General features: G+C 45.6%; 1 protein-coding gene across 1 annotated transcript in view; it reads right to left on the bottom strand.

The window, feature by feature from the left end:
* The window catches only part of LOC145338029 (uncharacterized), an 85,168-nt gene that overhangs the window by 46,314 nt on the left and 20,431 nt on the right, over positions 1 to 18,423 (bottom strand). Inside the window, exons 4-6 of the mRNA XM_080182799.1 lie at positions 14,192 to 14,473; positions 9,768 to 9,856; positions 2,153 to 2,350 (exon numbers count right to left, since the gene is read on the bottom strand). Coding sequence (XP_080038925.1) covers positions 2,153 to 2,350; positions 9,768 to 9,856; positions 14,192 to 14,473 — 569 coding nt within the window. The remainder of the gene's footprint in view (positions 1 to 2,152; positions 2,351 to 9,767; positions 9,857 to 14,191; positions 14,474 to 18,423) is intronic.

Genomic DNA, 18,423 nt, shown 5'->3' with positions numbered 1-18,423 from the left:
CACCATCCTCATCACTATACTCAACCTGTAATTTTCCCTTTCTCCCCACCAATTTTTACTGACGTTCACTTTTTACTGCCAGTTTCTGAAGTTGAAATTCTCTCTCTTTTTCCTGAGGTCCGTATCTGTTTCAAAAAGATGACCATCATCCCCATACCAAAGAAAAGCCAAGCAGTGTGCCTTAATGCATATCGGCCGGTGGCTCTGATATCCATCATTATGAAGTGCTTCGAAAGGTTAGCCGTGGAATTAATTCCAGCCCCCTGAACTGCCAGGATCCACTACAGTTTGCTTACAGCCGCAACAGGTCCACAGCAGACACCATCTCCCTGACCCTGCACTCAACCATGCAACACTGAGATAACAAGGACTCCTATGTCAGACTACCTTTTTATCAACTGCAGCTCAGCTTCCTTCATTACTTCGTTCATTATTCCTACGAAACTCATCTCCAAACTCCATGGCCTGGGCTTTGGCTCCTCCCTCTGTGACTGGATCCTGAACTTCCCAACCCACAGACTGCACTCAATAAGGACACTTTCTCCATAACCGTCCTCAACACTCGTGTCCCACAAGGCTGTGTTCTCAGCCCCCTACTGTACTCCTTATTCACCAATGACTTTGTGGCCAAATTCCCCTCCAATTCAATTTTCAAGTTTGCTGGTGACACCACCGTAGATGTCGGATCTCAAACAGTGATGAGACGGGGTACAGAAAAGAGATAAAGAACCTGGTGCACTGACAATAATCTCTCCCTCAATGTCAACAAAACAAAGGAGATTGTCATCAACTGCAGGAAGCATAATGGAGAACATGTCCCTGTCTACGTTAACAGACATGATGTGGGTGTGCCGGCGTTGGACTGGTGTAAACACAGTAAAAAGTCTGACGACACCAGGTTTTAGTCCAACCTATTTATTTGATAATATACCCATTATCATATATTATCAAATATATTATCAAATAAATAGGTTGGACTAAAACCTGGTGTTGTCAGACTTTTTACTACGTTAACAGAGACAAAGAGGAAATGGTTGAGAGCTTCAAGTTTTTAGGTGTTCAGATCACCAACAACCTGTCCTGGTCCCCCAAATGCTGAATTATATAGTTAAGAAACTATAGTTTAAGAAACTGAGCTATAGTTAAGAAAGCCCACGAACGCCTCTACTTTCTCAGAAAATTAAGGAAATTTGGCAAGTCCGCTGTGACCCTCACCAACATTTACTGATGCACCATAGAAAGCATTCTTTCTGCTTGTATCACAGCTTGGTATGGCTCCTACTCTGTCCAAGACCACAAGAAACTACAAAAGTGTTGTGAATGAAGCCCAGGCATCACTCAAACCAGCCTCCGACCCATTGACGATGTCTAAACGTCCCATTGCCTCGGCAAAGCAGCCAGCATAATTAAAGATCCACACATTCCAGACATTCTCTTTTCCGCCTTCTTCTGTTGGGAAAAAGATACAAAAGTCTGAGGTTACGTACCAACTGACTCAAGAACAACTTCTTCCCTGCTACCATCAGATTTTTGAATGGTCTTACCTTACATTAAGTTGATCTTTCTCTGCCCCCTAGCTATTACTGTAACACCACATTCTACACTCTCTCCTTTCCTTCTCTATGAATGGAATGCTTTGTCTGTAAAGCACGCAAGAAAGAATACGTTTCACTGTATACTAATACATGTGACAATAACAAACTAAATCAAATCAAAGAGACAAAGAGATGTAGAAACAGAGAGTTAGGGAGAAAGTGACAGATAGAAACAGAGGCAGAGAATGAAAGGAACAGCCAGTCAGAAAGAGGGCCAGTGAGGGACAGAGCAAGATACAAAGAGAGTGAAAGATACAGAGGGAGACAAAGAGGTAGAGATCTTGAGAGGTGATTGAATCTCTGCCCCCAGTAGTTCAGCATCAAGTCATCACTGGAGAAGAATTTCATTCTAGATCTCACCAATCACGGACCCATTCAGTCCCTTTCTCCCTTTCTCCCCCACTGGTTGGTCTCATGTTCCCTGGAACCTCAAACCCTACCCCCACCTCCTCCTCGCCTCACCTTCTCTCCTCTTTTCACACAGTGTTTTAATGGAATCTGATCTGTGCGTATTCCACCTCCTCTTCCCAGTGGACTCTTCCATCACCACTGGGTACCCTGAAGACTGCATCCCACGTACTCTCCACGTTGGAGATCTCTACTGACTCCTGAAGATGTGCAAGGCAAACACACCTGGCCATCCCATCATATCGGGCAATAGGACCCTTTGCGAGAACCTCTCCGGCTACGTCAAGGGCATCCTGAAACCCGTTGTACAAAGAACCACCAGATCTTGTCGTGACACTATGGACTTCCTACAAAAACTCAGCACACATGGAGCAGTTGAACTAGGAGCACTCCTTGTCACAATGGATGTCTAGGCACTCTACAGCAGCATCCCCCATGACGATGGCATTGCCGCAACTGCCTCAATAATCAACGCCAACAACTGCCAGTTTCCAGATGCAATTTTACAACTCATCCGCTTCATCCTGGACCACAATGTCTTCATCCAAAAACACGGAACAGTATTGGGGACCAAATTCACACCTCAATATGCCAACATCTTCATGCACAAGTTTGAACAAGACTTCTTCACCGCACAGGACTTTCAGCCGATGCAATACATGAGATACATCGATGACATTTTCTTCCTTTGGACTCATGGCGAACAATCCCTGAAACAACTATATGATGACATCAACAAGTTCCATCCCACCATCAGACTCACCATGGACTACTTTCCGGAATCGGTTGCATTCTTGGACACACACATCTGCATTAAGGACGGTCACCTCAGCACCGCACTGTACCACAAGCCCACAGATAACCTGATGATGCTCCACTTCTCCAGCTTCTACACTAAACACGTTAAAGAAGCCATCCCCGACAGCCAAGCCCTCCATATACACAGGATCTGCTCAGATGAGGAGGATCGCAACAGACACCTCCAGACACTGAAAGATGCCGTCATAAGAACAGGATATGGCGCTTGGCTCATCGATCGACAGTTCCAATGCGCCACAGCAAAAAACCGCACCAACCTCCTCAGAAGACAAACACAGGACACAGTGGACAGAGAACCCTTCGTTGTCCAGTACTTCCCCGAAGTGGAGAAGCTACAACATCTTCTCCGGAGCCTTCAACATATCATTGATGAAGATGAACATCTTGCCAAAGCCATCCCCACACCCCCACTTCTTGCCTTCAAACTACCGCAAACCTCAAACAGACCATTTTCCGCAGCAAACTACCCAGCCTTCAGGATAACAGTGACCACACCACCACATAACCCAGCCACAGCAACCCCTGCAAGACATGCAGGATCATCAACACGGATGCCACCATCTTACGTGAGAACACCATCCACCAGGTACACGGTACATACTTTTGCAACTCGGCTAACGTTGTCTACCTGATATGCTGCAGGAACGGATGTCCCGAGGCATGGTACATTGGGGAGACCATGCAGATGCTACGACAATGGATGAATGAACACCACTCGACAATCACCAGGCAAGACTGTTCTCTTCCTGTTGGGGAACACTTCAGCGGTCACGGGCATTTGGCCTCTGATCTTCGGATAAGCGTTCTCAAAGGCGGCCTTCATGACATACGACAGCACAGAGTCGCTGAGCAGAGAACATAAGAACATAAGAACATAAGAAATAGGAGCAGGAGTAGGCCATCTAGCCCTTCGAGCCTGCCCCGCCATTCAATAAGATCATGGCTGATCTGTTGTGGCTCAGTTCCACTTTCCCGCCCTCTCCCCATAACCCTTAATCCCCTCTCTTATCAAGAACCCATCAACCCGCTTCTTAAAAATATTTAGCGAGGCAGCCTCCACCACTTCAACGGGCAGAGAATTCCAGAGATTCACCACCCTTTGAGTGAAGAAGTTCCTCCTCAACTCCGTTCTAAACCGCCTCCCCTTTATCTTGAGGCTGTGCCCCCTAGTCCTCCTGTCTTTTTTGAGCGGGAAGAGTCTCTCCACCTCTATCCTATCCATCCCATTCATCATCTTATACGTCTCAATGAGATCTCCCCTCATTCTTCTAAACTCTAACGAGTACAAGCCTAGTTTATTCAGCCTCTCCTCATAGCTCAACCCCCTCAACTCCGGTATCAGCCTAGTAAACCTCCTCTGCACTCCCTCCAGGGCCAAAATATCCTTGCGCAGGTGCGGCGCCCAAAACTGCACACAGTACTCCAGCTGCGGCCTCACCAATGCCCTATACAGCTGCAGCAAGACCCCCCCACTTTTATATTCAATCCCCCTCGCTATGAAGGCCAGCATCCCACTCGCCCTCCTGACCACCTGCTGCACCTGCAAGCTGGGTTTTTGCGACTCATGCACAAGGACCCCGAGGTCCCTCTGCACCGTCGCCTGCTGCAGTTTTTCGCCACGTAAGTAATAGTCCTTCCTACCATTCTTCCTACCAAAGTGGACCACCTCACACTTGCCAACATTAAATTCCATTTGCCATTTCCTGGCCCATTCACCCAGCCTATCTAGATCCTTCTGCAGACTCTCCACACCCTCCGCACAATTTGCCTTTCCCCCAATCTTGGTGTCATCAGCAAATTTCGACACCCTGCACTCGGTTCCCTCCTCCAGATCATCTATATAAATGGTAAATAGCTGAGGCCCCAGCACCGACCCCTGGGGCACCCCACTAGTCACCAACCGCCAATCCGAATAGCACCCATTGACCCCCACTCTCTGCCTCCTATTTGACAACCAATCCTCTATCCACACTAACACCCTACCCCCAACTCCATGTCCCCTGACCTTCTGCAATAAGCTCTTGTGAGGTACCTTGTCAAACGCCTTCTGAAAATCCAGAAAGACCACATCCACCGGCTCTCCTCTATCCACTGCCCTAGACACATCCTCATAGAACTCCAGTAAATTTGTCAGACACGACTTCCCTTTAATGAAACCGTGTTGCATCCGCCCTATCAAGCAATTCCCTTCAAGAAGCCTCGCAATTTCCTCCTTAATGACGGATTCTAACATTTTACCTACCACAGACGTTAAACTAACCGGCCTATAATTCCCCGCCTTTTGCCTGGCACCCTTCTTAAACAACGGCGTAACATTAGCCGTTTTCCAATCTTCCGGCACTTCCCCGGAATCCAGCGACGTCTGGAAAATAACCACCAAGGCATCCACTATAACCTCCGCCATTTCTTTCAGAACCCTCGGATGCATTCCATCCGGTCCTGGGGACTTGTCCACAATCAGCCCCTCCAGTCTGTCGAGCACCACCTCTCTAGTAACAGTAATGTCATTAAGACCCTCCATTCCTACCACCTTTCCATCTCTAACACCCGGCAAATTATTCACGTCCTCCTCCGTGAAGACAGAAACAAAAAAGTTATTCAAGACCTTAGCCATATCCCCATCCCCTACCACTAGCTCCCCTTTCTCATCCTCTAAAGGACCAACGTTCACCCTAGCCAGCCTCTTCCTTTTTATATATTTATAAAAACTCTTGCTATCCTTTTTTATATTAAGTGCTAGCCCAGCCTCATAGCTTCTCCTACCCTCCTTTATCAACTTCTTTGTCAATCTTTGTTGACATTTAAACCTTTCCCAATCCTCTTCTCGCCCACTGATCTTAGCTACTCTAAATTCCTCCGCTTTTAATTTAACACTTTCCTTCACCTCCTTCGTTATCCACGGCTTATTACCTCTCTTCCTACTGTCCTTTTTAACCATCGGAATAAATTTCTGCTGAGCACCAAGAAAGATCTCCTTAAAGATCCTCCACTGCTCCTCAGCAGACCTACCTTCCAACGCACTCCCCCAGTCCACATTTGCCAATTCTTCTCTCATCCTACCATACTCCCCTCTATTCAAACAAAGGACGCGTGTCCGGGAACCCACTTTCTCCTCCTCCATCTGCACCAGAAACTCCACCATACAATGATCACTCTCTCCAAGAGGATCCTTCACTGCAAGGTCCCTAATTCTACCCGCCTCATTACATAGCACCAGATCCAAGATAGCTCGCTCCCTCGTCGGCTCCAACACACACTGTTCAAGGAAATTATCCCGGCAGCATTCCAAGAACTCCTCCTCGAGCCCACCTCGTCCAACATGGGTCGACCAATCAATATGCAGATTGAAATCTCCCATAACTACTGCCGTCCCATTCCTGCACGCCGCACTTATTTGCGTGTTAACAGCCCGCCCCACCTCCAGATCATTATTCGGGGGCCTATAGACGACACCCACCAGCGTCTTCCTCCCTTTGCTGTTCCTAATCTCCACCCACAACGATTCCACGTTCTGCTCTTTGGCTCCGATATCATCCCTTGCTACCACCTTGATACTATCCTTAATCAGCAGAGCTACGCCACCCCCTCTTTCCTCCTGCCTATCCTTCCTAAACACTTGATAGCCCTGTACATTCATCTCCCAGTCCCTGTCACCTTGCAGCCACGTCTCTGTAATGGCCACCAGATCGTATCCATTTGTGTCGATCTGCGCCACCAGCTCATCCACTTTATTCCGAATGCTTCGTGCATTCAGATAAAGCGCTTTCATCCCAGCCTTCACCTGGACCCTATTTGCCGTAACGCCACCAATTGGGACATTCTCGGCCTCTTCCCTAACCTGTACCCTATCCTTAACTTTAGACCTCGTAGCGTCACCTACCCTCGCACCCTCCCCCCCCCTAATTAGTTTAAAGCCCTGTCTACAGTCCTCTTTACTCGATTCGCCAACACTCTGGTCCCAGCACGATTCAGACCAACCCCATCCCGCCCGAACAAGTCCCACCTACCCCAATACTGGTGCCAATGCCCCATAAATTCAAACCCATTCCTCCCACACCAATCCCTGAGCCACCCATTCACTTCCTTTATCCTGTCAATCCTACGCCCGTCTGCACTCAGTTCAGGCAGTAGCCCAGAGACGACCACCTTGTCGGTTCTACTTTTTAATTCCATTCCCAGCTTCTCATACTCCCTCCCCAGATCCTCAGTCCGCACTTTGCCTACGTTGCCGGCACCCACATGTACTACAACAACCGGGTTCTCACCCTCCCATTCCAGGTTCCTCTGCAGCCCAGCTGCGACATCCCGGACCCGAGCACCAGGCAGACAACACACCCTTCTGTGCACTTTGTCATTGTGACAAAGGACAGTGTCAATACTCTTCACCCCACTATCTCCAATCACTACTACGTTCCTTTTCCCCTTCTCTTTGCCTATGTCCTGCTGCATCACTGTACCGTGTGCAGTTTGCTCACCAACCTCACCTGCCTCGTCCTCTTCCAGACTGGAAGCAAGAACCTCAAACCTGTTATGCAGATTAAGAGGCTGAGGCCTCCGCTCCTCACCCCCCTTCCTCCTCCCAGCAGCCCCCTTTTGTCCCTGACCCTTAGATTTAGCCAGTCTAGGGGCACCCTCTCTCCCTCTGATGAGCCTCAGTGTCTGTAGCTCAGAGGCCAGCTCATCCACCTTGAGCTGGAGCTCCTCCAGCAACCTGCACTTACAGCAGACATGGTCACTGGGAAGGACCCTGGGGTCCGCCAGTTCCCACATCATACAGAAACCACACTTCACATGCCCCTCCATTATTCACTGTAATTTTTTATGGGGAAAACATTTTTTTCCTTGTTTCTTGCTGTAGTAGTTTTGAAAAAATTTTTTTTCCTTGTTTTTTTTCAAACAAACTCACCTGGCCTTTTTTCCTTCCAGCCCTTTTTGATATTAAGCCCTATTAACTCACTCTGCTTCCCACTCACTCCGCTGCCCGCTCAGACGCTGCCCGCTGTCTACACCAGGCCTCCTTTTAAACCTGGCGCTGATTTAAAGCAGGCTGGTCCACAAATGCCTTTTCACCACACCCTCAGAATTCTTAAAGCAGTAAATACAATAAATAAATGCTTTAAACAGTTCTACAAAGAGTAGAGTGCTTTAAACTTATTTTAAACAGGTTTTTAACAGTCCCACACATGTGAGGACGGCCTCAACTGTGATCTTGGGTTCATGTCACACTATCTGTAACCCCCATGATTTGTCTGGACTTGTAAAATCTTATTAACTGTCCTGTCTGGAGACAGTACACTTCTCTTTAACCTGTGCTTAACCCTCTCTCCACTCATATTGTCTGTACCTTTAAGACTTGATTAGCTGTAAAGACTCGCATTCCAATCATTATTCTGTAAATTGAGTTTGTGCCTTTATTTGCCCTATTTGTGAACAAAACTCCCACTCACTTGACGAAGGAGCAGTGCTCTGAAAGCTTGTGGCTTGGGCTACCAAATAAACCTGTTGGACTTTAACCTGATGATGTGAGACTTCTTACTGTGTTTACCCTCAAGAGTATCGGGAGGTATGTGACTGTCAATTCAGTAGACACAACCTCATTATTCCAGTGAGGCAGTTTCTTTTCTGGTGTATGTCTCATCAGGTAAGATCTCATTGCTTCAGTTAATTCAGTTCCCTTTGGTGTTGAGGCTGGCCTTGTTGTGCCCATTTTTGGTTAGAGGCCCCCAACTCCTCAAATTGGCCACTTTTACCAGCATGCAACTCGGTCTGGCTACAACAGGAAATAACAAATTTGAGCCAAGAATTTGCATCAAAATAAGTTTTATTCTGTAAAGATATACAGAACAGGCTGAGCATTTTAATCACGTGTGTTAATAAATGTAATATTATTCATAACACAAATGCTTCTTACAATCTAAATCAGCTTGAGAAAAGTGCAGCATTCAAAAAGTACATTCTGATCTGATTACGAAGCTGATCAATGTTTCTGTTCATTACTATTCAACCATGTTGGCTGCACACAGTGAGACAATGCCTTAGTTATGATGTGTCTACACAGCAGGACATGAGAGCCGCAGGAATAAGGAAAAGTTTCAGCTTGTTGAGGAGAAGGAGAATCTCTGGTTCCAGGTTCCTCTCCGTACATTAAGAAGCACGCATGCCAATGTTCCATTACTCTCTGTCTGCTGATGACACTCTGCTTGTAAATTGCAGTTTATGCAGATGGAAAGAGTAAGGTTTTCCGAAATAGAGGGACTGAGCACAAAAACAGGGAGGTTATGTTGAACATTGTCGAGTTCTGGCCCCACACTTTGGGAAGGATGGAAAGGTCCTTGAGAGGGTGCAGAGGGAGATTTACCAGAACAGGTCCAGGGATGAGGGGATTTTAGCCGCCTCGTTCAGATTGGAGAAGCCGGGGTAATTCTGCTTGGAGTGAAGGAGATTGAGGGGAGATTTAATCGAGGTGTACAAGATGGTAACAGGTTTAGATAAGGTAGGTAATGAAAACATGTTGTCATTAGCTGATGGAACAAGGACTGGGGCGGGGCAGGGTGTAGGGGGATGTGAGGAGGAGCTTTTTTACCCAGTGATTGGTAATGATCTGGAACCTACTGCCTACGAGGGGGGTGGAAGCAGAGATGATGAATGATTTCAAAAAGAAATTGGGTGGAAACTCAAGGGAAATAAAGGAGATAGAACGGGGGCAATGGAACTAACTGGATTGATCTAGAGTGATAGTATGGACTAGATGGGTGAAATGACCTCTTCCACTGCCAGGTTAGAATCGCTTTGAATCTGAAGTGATTCTAACCAGGAGCACTGAATGGTTTCACTGCAACTTAATCCACAGTTATTTGTCTTCACTAACAGATGAGATAGTTACTGTACGAAGCTTCAAACATTCTGTCCACTTCCTTTCACTGTTCGTCGCTCCCAGGCACAAACCCCAGCGATAGTGATAACAACACCCACAGTAAATATCACAGCTCGCATTCCCAGGATCAGCACCACGTTCAGAGTCTCTTCTCCATTGTCTAGAAAACACACAGAAAGAAACCATCACTTACTCTCCGCTTTCAATCTCTCACTCTGGCCGAACAATAAAGCTTCATATCACTGCCACGTTTGCTGTAATATTGATCCATCCTCTGGGATTAAATGGATCAAGAATGTTTTCATTGTAAACACTCTGAAGATGGACAGTCTGAACTTTTACCTCAGCGTGGATCAATGTGAGAGTGGAGCAGTGCCCTGTCTGACTCCCTGTCCTGTGTTTCTCTTTGTTTCTGTGTGCAGGATTATGTTGTAGAAATGTCTAGAAACATTTACAGCAAGCTGGAAATCCACGTGGGCAAATTACACAGGTTTGCGACGGAATCCCCCACTGTGGACTTACCCGTCTCATTTAATAATTTGTTCCTAACTTTACCCAGAGAGTGGGGAGAACGAGGGACTGATTCCCACAGGGAGTGGGGAGAATGGGGGACTGGCTCCCACAGGAAGTGGGGAGAAGGTGGGACTCGCTCCCACAGGGAGTGGGGAGAATGTGGGATTCGCTCCCACAGGGAGTGGGGAGAATGTGGGACTGGCTCCCACAGGGAGTGGGGAGAAGGTGGGACTCGCTCCCATAGGGAGTGAGGAAAAGGTGGGACTGGTTCCCACAGGGAGTGGGAAGAATGGGGAATTCACTCTCCCAAGGAGTGGACAGAATGTGGGACTCACTCCTACCGGGAGTAGAGAGAATGCGGGGCTCACAGTCTCAGGAGGTGGGGAGAATGAGGGACTTGTTCCCACAGGGAGTGAGGAGAATGTGGGACTGACTCCCATAGGGAATGGGAAGAATGTGGGACTCACCCCCAAGGGGAGTGGGGAGTATGTGGGTTGATCACAAGTGGGAGAAACAAATGGAATGATATGGTGATGTGAGTGAGATGAAGGGGGGATGCCTTTGTGGAGCAGGAACACTGACATGGAACAGATGGCCTGTTTCAGTCTGGAAATGCTGTGTAATTCAGAGATGAAACTCCAGGACCAATGAAGAAGGGATAATGAACTTTGTAATACTCAGAGATTTGTAAAGAGTATTATAAGACCTGTTTTTGTGTATTCAAGACAGATAAGAGAAGCAGCTGCCCCTGCTGTTGTATACCAGTTTATGATTTTTCCCAGCTAATTGTGTTCAGGAATGTGGCTAACCCAGCTAGTAGTAGAGGAATATATTGGCCTTGAAGTCTCACAATTTCACTTTGAAAAGACTCCAACTTTTCAAATGTAGAATCATCTACAAGTAGCTGCTTCCAGTCTATGTTTGCCAGATCCAGTCTAACAATATTGAAATTGACCTTCTCCCAATTCAGACACAAAACTTCTGAACTATCCTTATCCCTTTCCATTACAGCATTTTTATAATTTGATCTTTCAAAGAGCTAGGACAGATTTGATGGGTCAAATGACTTTCTATGCTGTATCATTCTATGCTTCCTTGATCTGTCCTGTAGTCAGTAACCACTCTAGATCGCTCATGAAGGCCACAGAGATTCAGCAGCCATCACACCAGTTGACAGCACATTTCAGAAGATCCTGATGCTCTGGGAAAAAATCAACTTCCCAACATCCAGTCTATTTCTATATCGTGGAGAATGTAAATCCTTCAGGTAGCACTGATGAATGTTTCATAAGAACATAAGAAATAGGAGCAGGAGTAGGCCATCTAGCCCTTCGAGCCTGCCCCGCCATTCAATAAGATCATGGCTGATCTTGATCTGTCGTGGCTCAGTTCCACTTTCCCGCCCTTTCCCCATAACCCTTAATCCCCTCTCTTATCAAGAACCCATCAACCCGCTTCTTAAAAATATTTAGCGAGGCAGCCTCCACCACTTCAACGGGCAGAGAATTCCAGAGATTCACCACCCTTTGAGTGAAGAAGTTCCTCCTCAACTCCGTTCTAAACTGCCTCCCCTTTATCTTGAGGCTGTGCCCCCTAGTCCTACTGTCTTTTTTGAGCGGGAAGAGTCTCTCCACCTCTATCGTATCCGTCCCATTCATCATCTTATACGTCTCAATGAGATCTCCCCTCATTCTTCTAAACTCTAACGAGTACAAGCCTAGTTTATTCAGCCTCTCCTCATAGCTCAACCCCCTCAACTCCAGTATCAGCCTAGTAAACCTCCTCTGCACTCCCTAATTTAGATTGATTGATCAAATCTACCTTTTGAAAAAAAATAATTTATTTCCAATGATCTAACAGAATGTGTAACAAATTGGGCAGTAGAGTTGGGTTTAAGCTTGATACAGGTTGAGAAACTGGGAGACACAAGAAGTGATTCAGTGCCACCACTGGTTGGGAGAGTGTAAATACAATGTGACATTTACACGGGCAGTTCAACCGGGACAAGGACATAATGGGAAAAGTTGAACATCGTGTTAACCATTAATTTCAGAAACCGGAATCCCCTCCATAAACCACTCCATGTCTCTACCTTACTTTAAGATGTGCACAAACTAGTCTGAAGTAACGTACCAAGTCTGAGGTCACGTACCAACCGACTCAAGAACAGCTTCTTCCCTGCTGCTATCGGACTTTTGAATGGAGCTACCTTGCACTAAGTTTATCTTTCTCTACACCCTAGCAATGATTGTAATACTACATTCTGCACTCTCCCATTTCCTTCTCTATGAACAGTATGTTTTGTCTGCACAGTGCACAAGAAACAATACTTTTCACTGTATACTAATACATGTGACAATAATAAATCAAATCAAATCAAAAACTATTTTGACACTGAGCTACATAAGGAGTGGTTTTGACAGGTGACATGTTAAAGTTAAGTTTTCAGATGTTTCTTAAAGGAGGAGAGAGAGCTTATGTAAATATCTTTGTGCTTGTAAAAGCATGTAATAAACTTTGAGAGCTCCATATTCCTCCATAATAATGGGAACAAAAAGTTTAAATTCATGGCCAAAACCTCATGCAGGCCTGAGGTAGATTCTGTATGGTAATTCTGTAAGTGTGTTTGTATTTATGTCTGTAATTATAGACAACTGCACTGCTCCGTGTTATTCTCTGCCTCACACTGATAGTCTCCAGTGACTCTGGATGTAATGTGAGAAATCACTAACCGTAGCTCATTGTTGGAATTTGTTCTATTCCTAATGACATTAAGGTGTAAAAACAGGACGCATCAGGACAGATCACATGGTTACTAATGGTAAAAGAGGTCAACAATTTATACTTCATGAAAAGAGAGACCTGATAGGTTGGCAAATGGTAGAGGCATTCCCATGGACAGTGTTGTGTACAGGATAAAAACATGAGATAATATGTCCCTTTTTGCAGCAATACTGTAATAAAAATCAGTTATCTGACATTGTCACTGAGACCCTGAGAGTGTGAAATGTCTGATATCAATGTAGGATCCAGAGCAAGGAATCCAGATAGACACTCAGGTCAGTACTGAGGGAGTGCCACACTGTCGGAGGGTAACTACAGAGGGAGTGCCGCACTGTCCGAGGGTAACTACAGAGGGAGTGCCACACTGTCAGAGGGTCAGTACTGAGGGAGTGCTGCACTGTCAGAGGGTCAATACAGAGCGAGTGCCACACTGTCAGAGGGTCAGTACTGAGGAGTGCTGCACTGTCAGAGGGTCAATACAGAGGGAGTGCCGCACTGTCAGAGGGTCAGTACTGAGGGAGCGTCGCACTGTCAGAGGGTCAGTGCTGAGGGAGTGCCACACTGTCAGAGGATCAGTACTGAGGCAGCGCCGCACTGTCAGAGGGTCAGTACTGAGGGAGTGCTGCACTGTCAGAGGGTCAGTGCTGAGGGAGTGCCACACTGTCAGAGGATCAGTATTGAGGCAGCGCCGCACTGTCAGAGGGTCAGTGCTGAGGGAGTGCCGCACTGTCAGAGGGTCAGTACTGAGGGAGCGCCGCACTGTCAGAGGGTCAGTACTGAGGGAGTGCTGCAGTGTCAGAGGGTCTGTACCGAAGGAGTGCTGTACTGACAATCGGTGGGTAATAAGCGAGCACTGCACAAATTGTGTGTTGTGTCTGAGCGAACGCTGAACTGTTAAAAATGTAAATAGACATGCAATCGACAGACATATTTAATTTTAACTCTGTAGACTACATCTCCCCCAAAGTCTCTGATAGCCATATTTACATTTACATTATCCTTATTTGCATCTTGAACCTTTGTCCGCTCTGCTCTGTCAGGTGGACAGAAATGTTCCCAAGACACTCGACAAGGAGGAGTTAACCCTCGTCAATATTCCAAAGGACAGTTTTTGTCTTCAGCACAGTGGTGTTTGTGGGATCTTGTACACAATCTGAACTCTTACACTTAATGTAGAGCGAGAGATATCCTTACTTACATTGCACAAATAATACAAGGATCTGCTCTGATGAAACAGATGGATATCTCACTCTACAGGTGAGATTGCGTCCGTGGTGTTTGAGTGATGGGATTACAGTCAGAACAGAAGTATAACCATGCTGAGTTACAGTGTTTGAGGTTGATCTAGGTATGTCAGAGGGAGTGTCCCAGGTTAAGTCAGGTGCTTTTCCATTGCACGTTGTGTTGAAGGTGCACCTTATGCCCACACGCTTTTCTGCAATAATTTCAGCAGGGAATATCGTGGGTTTATCTGTGAAATCTAATAAATGGAAAATGGAACTGGTTAGAGAGAAATAACATGAATCGTCAGTTCAAATACAAATCACGGTCCTGGGCACATATTGCTAGTGTGGGAATATCTGTGTTTCTGTCAGCTCTGGCGCTTCTCCTTTAATCCTATAGTTTATCGTATTTACACTGTCCATACTTAACTAATCTGGGAGTGAGAACTCCATATTCTGTCCCTTAAATCGATGGATTAATCAGAAAATCGTCGACAGAAGCGAGCAGTCGGAAGTAAATGGAGTGGAGGCAACTCCTCAACGTGGTGACTTAATCCACGAACAGACTCTCAAACTGGCTTTACTGAAAGCATTACAGCTGATTACTGCTACTATTATTGTCATTGATGAGAGACTTGGTATATAAGTACAGAATATCAGTGCTCGTACTGCAGGACTGCAGAATACGGTAAAAGACTTGATGAAGTGGAGGAGAGAATCCCTGTTGTTGAAAATGCAACTTCCTTGGTTGAGGCCCACTTACAATCCTTGGAAAAACATCTCCAGGATCTGCCAGATCTGGATGATCTGGAGAATTGACACTGGAGGAAAAATGCCAGAGTTGTCGGTTTACCAGAAGGAGCTGAGGGTAAGCTCCCACTGAAGTTCTTTGTGAGTTGGCTGCTGGTTTTCTTCATCTACATATAAAAGCTGGGTGCATTAAGTTAGAAAGGGCATTTTATATCATGTCTGTGAAGCCAAGGGACAATCAGTGACCCCAGCCCGTAACTATATGGGTTTTCATAAGTTCAGAGATCACCAATGAGTATTAGAAGCAGTTAGACGTTATGGGGCCTTGCTCTATGATGGAGCTGAGGTTTTTTTCTTCTAAGATTTGTTGGTGTTAATATGACAGAGGAACAGTGGTTTCAATGAAGTTAGAAAATGCTGAAGACTATCGGGGTGCAACATGTTTGACTGTATCTTGCTAAACTGAGGGTGATATCCAATAACTCTATAAAGATTTTCGACAACCCGCCTAAGGTGTGGAAGGCAATCCATTGGAGTAACAGGCTGCAGTTCAGTGTAAACTCTGGACTCTATCTCTTGCCATTACAATCGCTTCCTGATTCTGTGTTGCTATTTATCCTGCTGATGGAGATGGTCGAGTAATTCAGCACTACAGTGAATTTTTAATCCTTAAGAATACCAGAAACTGCCATTTGTCAATGATGGAAACCTCCCCTCAGTGTGCTCCAAGTTGGAGTACACCGTGCAGGTTGTATGGTACTAGGGCTGTGTGATAACCACCTGTCTTTTCTTCTTATCCATGCATTTATAATCGTGGTTTATGCTATATGGTCTCTTTTGCTTTAATCATGATAAATATGACTAGTGTCTCTGCTCGGAGGTGAGTTAGTGGATTAAGGCTTAATAAGAGGGGTTAGAATGCAGAAAGGGCATTCGGCACTCATCCTTATTGTGGTATTTCTTGCTTCTGATTTGAGGACAAAGTTTTCTTGGTGTAAAGATAGAAAGTTGGGAGGTACAGCCCTAACAGTCCTCACATTTGGTGAGGAATGCTCCCTTAGAACTAATAACTTTGCGTACCTTTTCATTTTTCTTACTTAAAGAATCATTAACTGGTTCCTGCAAGGATACAGACCAGGTTTAAATCCCAGATAATGTCTTTCCAATGTGCCAGTGGCATCTCTGGTGTCGTTGGAGATGGGAGAGATGAAGGTGTCGTTTGGACAGAGATACCAATAAGGCATTTGAAGGTTTTTCAGCTGACATATATAAAACCGACTAATCTGGGGTTGCATCGACACATTTGGAGAATCTCCTCTCCCCCACCTCCTTTCTGATGAGCAAAGTTCAATCCTGAATGCGCCTATTTGTCAGGGAGAAATGGCTCTTGCCTTGAGGGAGCTTCAGTTTGGTAAGGCTCTGGGGCCTGATGGCTTTCGATGTGTATTTTGTGAGGAATTTAAGGACTAATAGATTCATTGATTGGTACTTACAAATATTCATTTGAAGCAGGTCTGCTGCTTCAGTCACTTTATGAATTAAATATCTCCTTGATTTTGAATGCAGGCAAGAATCCTGAAGAGTTTGCATCCTGTAGGCTTATCTCAGTCTTGGTCATTGATTTGAAATGTTGTCTAAAGTGCTGGCCTGGCATTGGAAAGAATCCTCCCCCTGATCATCCAGAATGGGTTCAGAAAGGGCTGGAAATCATGTAACAATGAAGGAGTGAGTGAGTGGGCGAAAGGCTGAGTGAGTGGGCGAGGACCTGGCAGATGGAGTATAATGTTAGCAAATGTGAGGTTATCCACTTTGGTAGAAATAATAGTAGGAGGGATTACTATTTAAAAGGCGAAAAGCTGTAGCTACGGTGCAGAGGGACCTGGGGGTCCTTGTGCACGAATCGCAAAAACCCAGTCTGCAGGTGCAGCAGGTGATCAAGGAGGCGAATGGAATGTTGGCCTTTATAGCGAGGCGGATAGAATATAAAAGTAGGGAGGTCTTGCTGCAACTGTACAGGGTATTGGTGAGGCCGCAGCTGGAGTTCTGTGTGCAGTTATGGTCGCTGCACTTGCGGAAGGATATATTGGCCTTGGAGGGAGTGCAGAGGAGGTTCACTAGGCTGATACCAGAGATGAGGGGGTTAGCCTATGAAGAGAGATTGAATAGACTGGGTCCGGACTCGTTGGAGTTTAGAAGGCTAAGGGGGGATCTTATAGAGACATATAAGATAATAAAGGGGATAGATAAGGTAGAGGTAGAGAGATTCTTCCCGCTTAGAAAGGATAGCAGGACTAGAGAGCATAGCCTCAAAATAAGAGCCGGGGGGGGTGCAGTTTAGATCAGAGTTGAGGAGGAACTTCTTCACTCAAAGGGTGGTGAGTCTCTGGAATTCTCTGCCCATTGAAGTGGTGGAGGCTGCCTCGCTAAATATATTTAAGTCACGGGTAGATAGGTTTCTGATAGTCAAGGGAATTAAGGGTTATGGGGAGAAAGTGGGAAAGTGGAACTGATCCACTTCAGATCAGCCATGATCTTATTGAATGGTGGGGCAGGCTCGAAGGACTAGATGGCCTACTTCTGCTCCTATTTCTTATATTCTTAAGTTCTTATGAGATTATTGAATGTCAGGTCTTTCAAAAGCAAGTCTTACCTGGTTTAGTGGTCTCTTTGGATGCAGAGAAAGCTTCTGACCAGGTGGAATTATTTATTCCATACTTTGCAGAAGTTTTGAGTTGGGGGTAGTTTTGTTAAGTGGATACAGGGGCTTTATAAAAATCGACTGATGGCAGTTCTTATGAATGGTTATTGGTCTGATCATTTTAATCTTCAGCGAGTGACTAGTCAGGGCTGTCCATTTTCCCTGTTATTGTTTCCAATACCTATTCACCCCGAGCAGAAGGAATCAGACATGATTCCGTGTTACCTGGGCTATTTAGTGGAGGAAAAGCAGAATAGGTTTACACTGTTCATGGATGATGTGTTAATATTTGTATCTAAGCCGTATGTTTCTGTTCCTTCTTTTATTGATGCTTTGACTAGATTCAGCCTGCCCCTCCCTTTACTCGTATCCATAACCTGGGATGTTCATTGTTGATCCTCCTTACCGATATTACGGCTGGTAGGAAGGCAATGATTAAAATAAGTGTGCTGCTTAGGTTATTTATAGCCTTTACAGATGCCGTCGATCTTGCTTTCTGCTAAGGTCCGAAAGGAAGTTAATGGTGTGCTCATGGAACAAAAAGAAGCCTTACTTAAAACTAGCCAAATTGCAGCTTCCCAGTTCATTGGGAATAAGGGCTGTCAAGTATTAAATGCATCAGCCTCTTAGATTCATCCGAGTATGTTTGGAGGTACTCTGCCTTGATATTGAAGCTGGGCAGTCTGTGTACTCCTTACAGAACAAATGTTGTTTCACAGAGACTTCAAGGCTGTGCTGATCACATATGAAAATCCTAAA

This window comes from Carcharhinus amblyrhynchos, unplaced genomic scaffold, assembly GCF_965287045.1.
Source record: "Carcharhinus amblyrhynchos unplaced genomic scaffold, sCarAmb.v2.hapA scaffold_89, whole genome shotgun sequence".
Lineage (NCBI taxonomy): Eukaryota > Metazoa > Chordata > Chondrichthyes > Carcharhiniformes > Carcharhinidae > Carcharhinus > Carcharhinus amblyrhynchos.
This window is presented reverse-complemented; position numbering and strand designations above follow the sequence as displayed.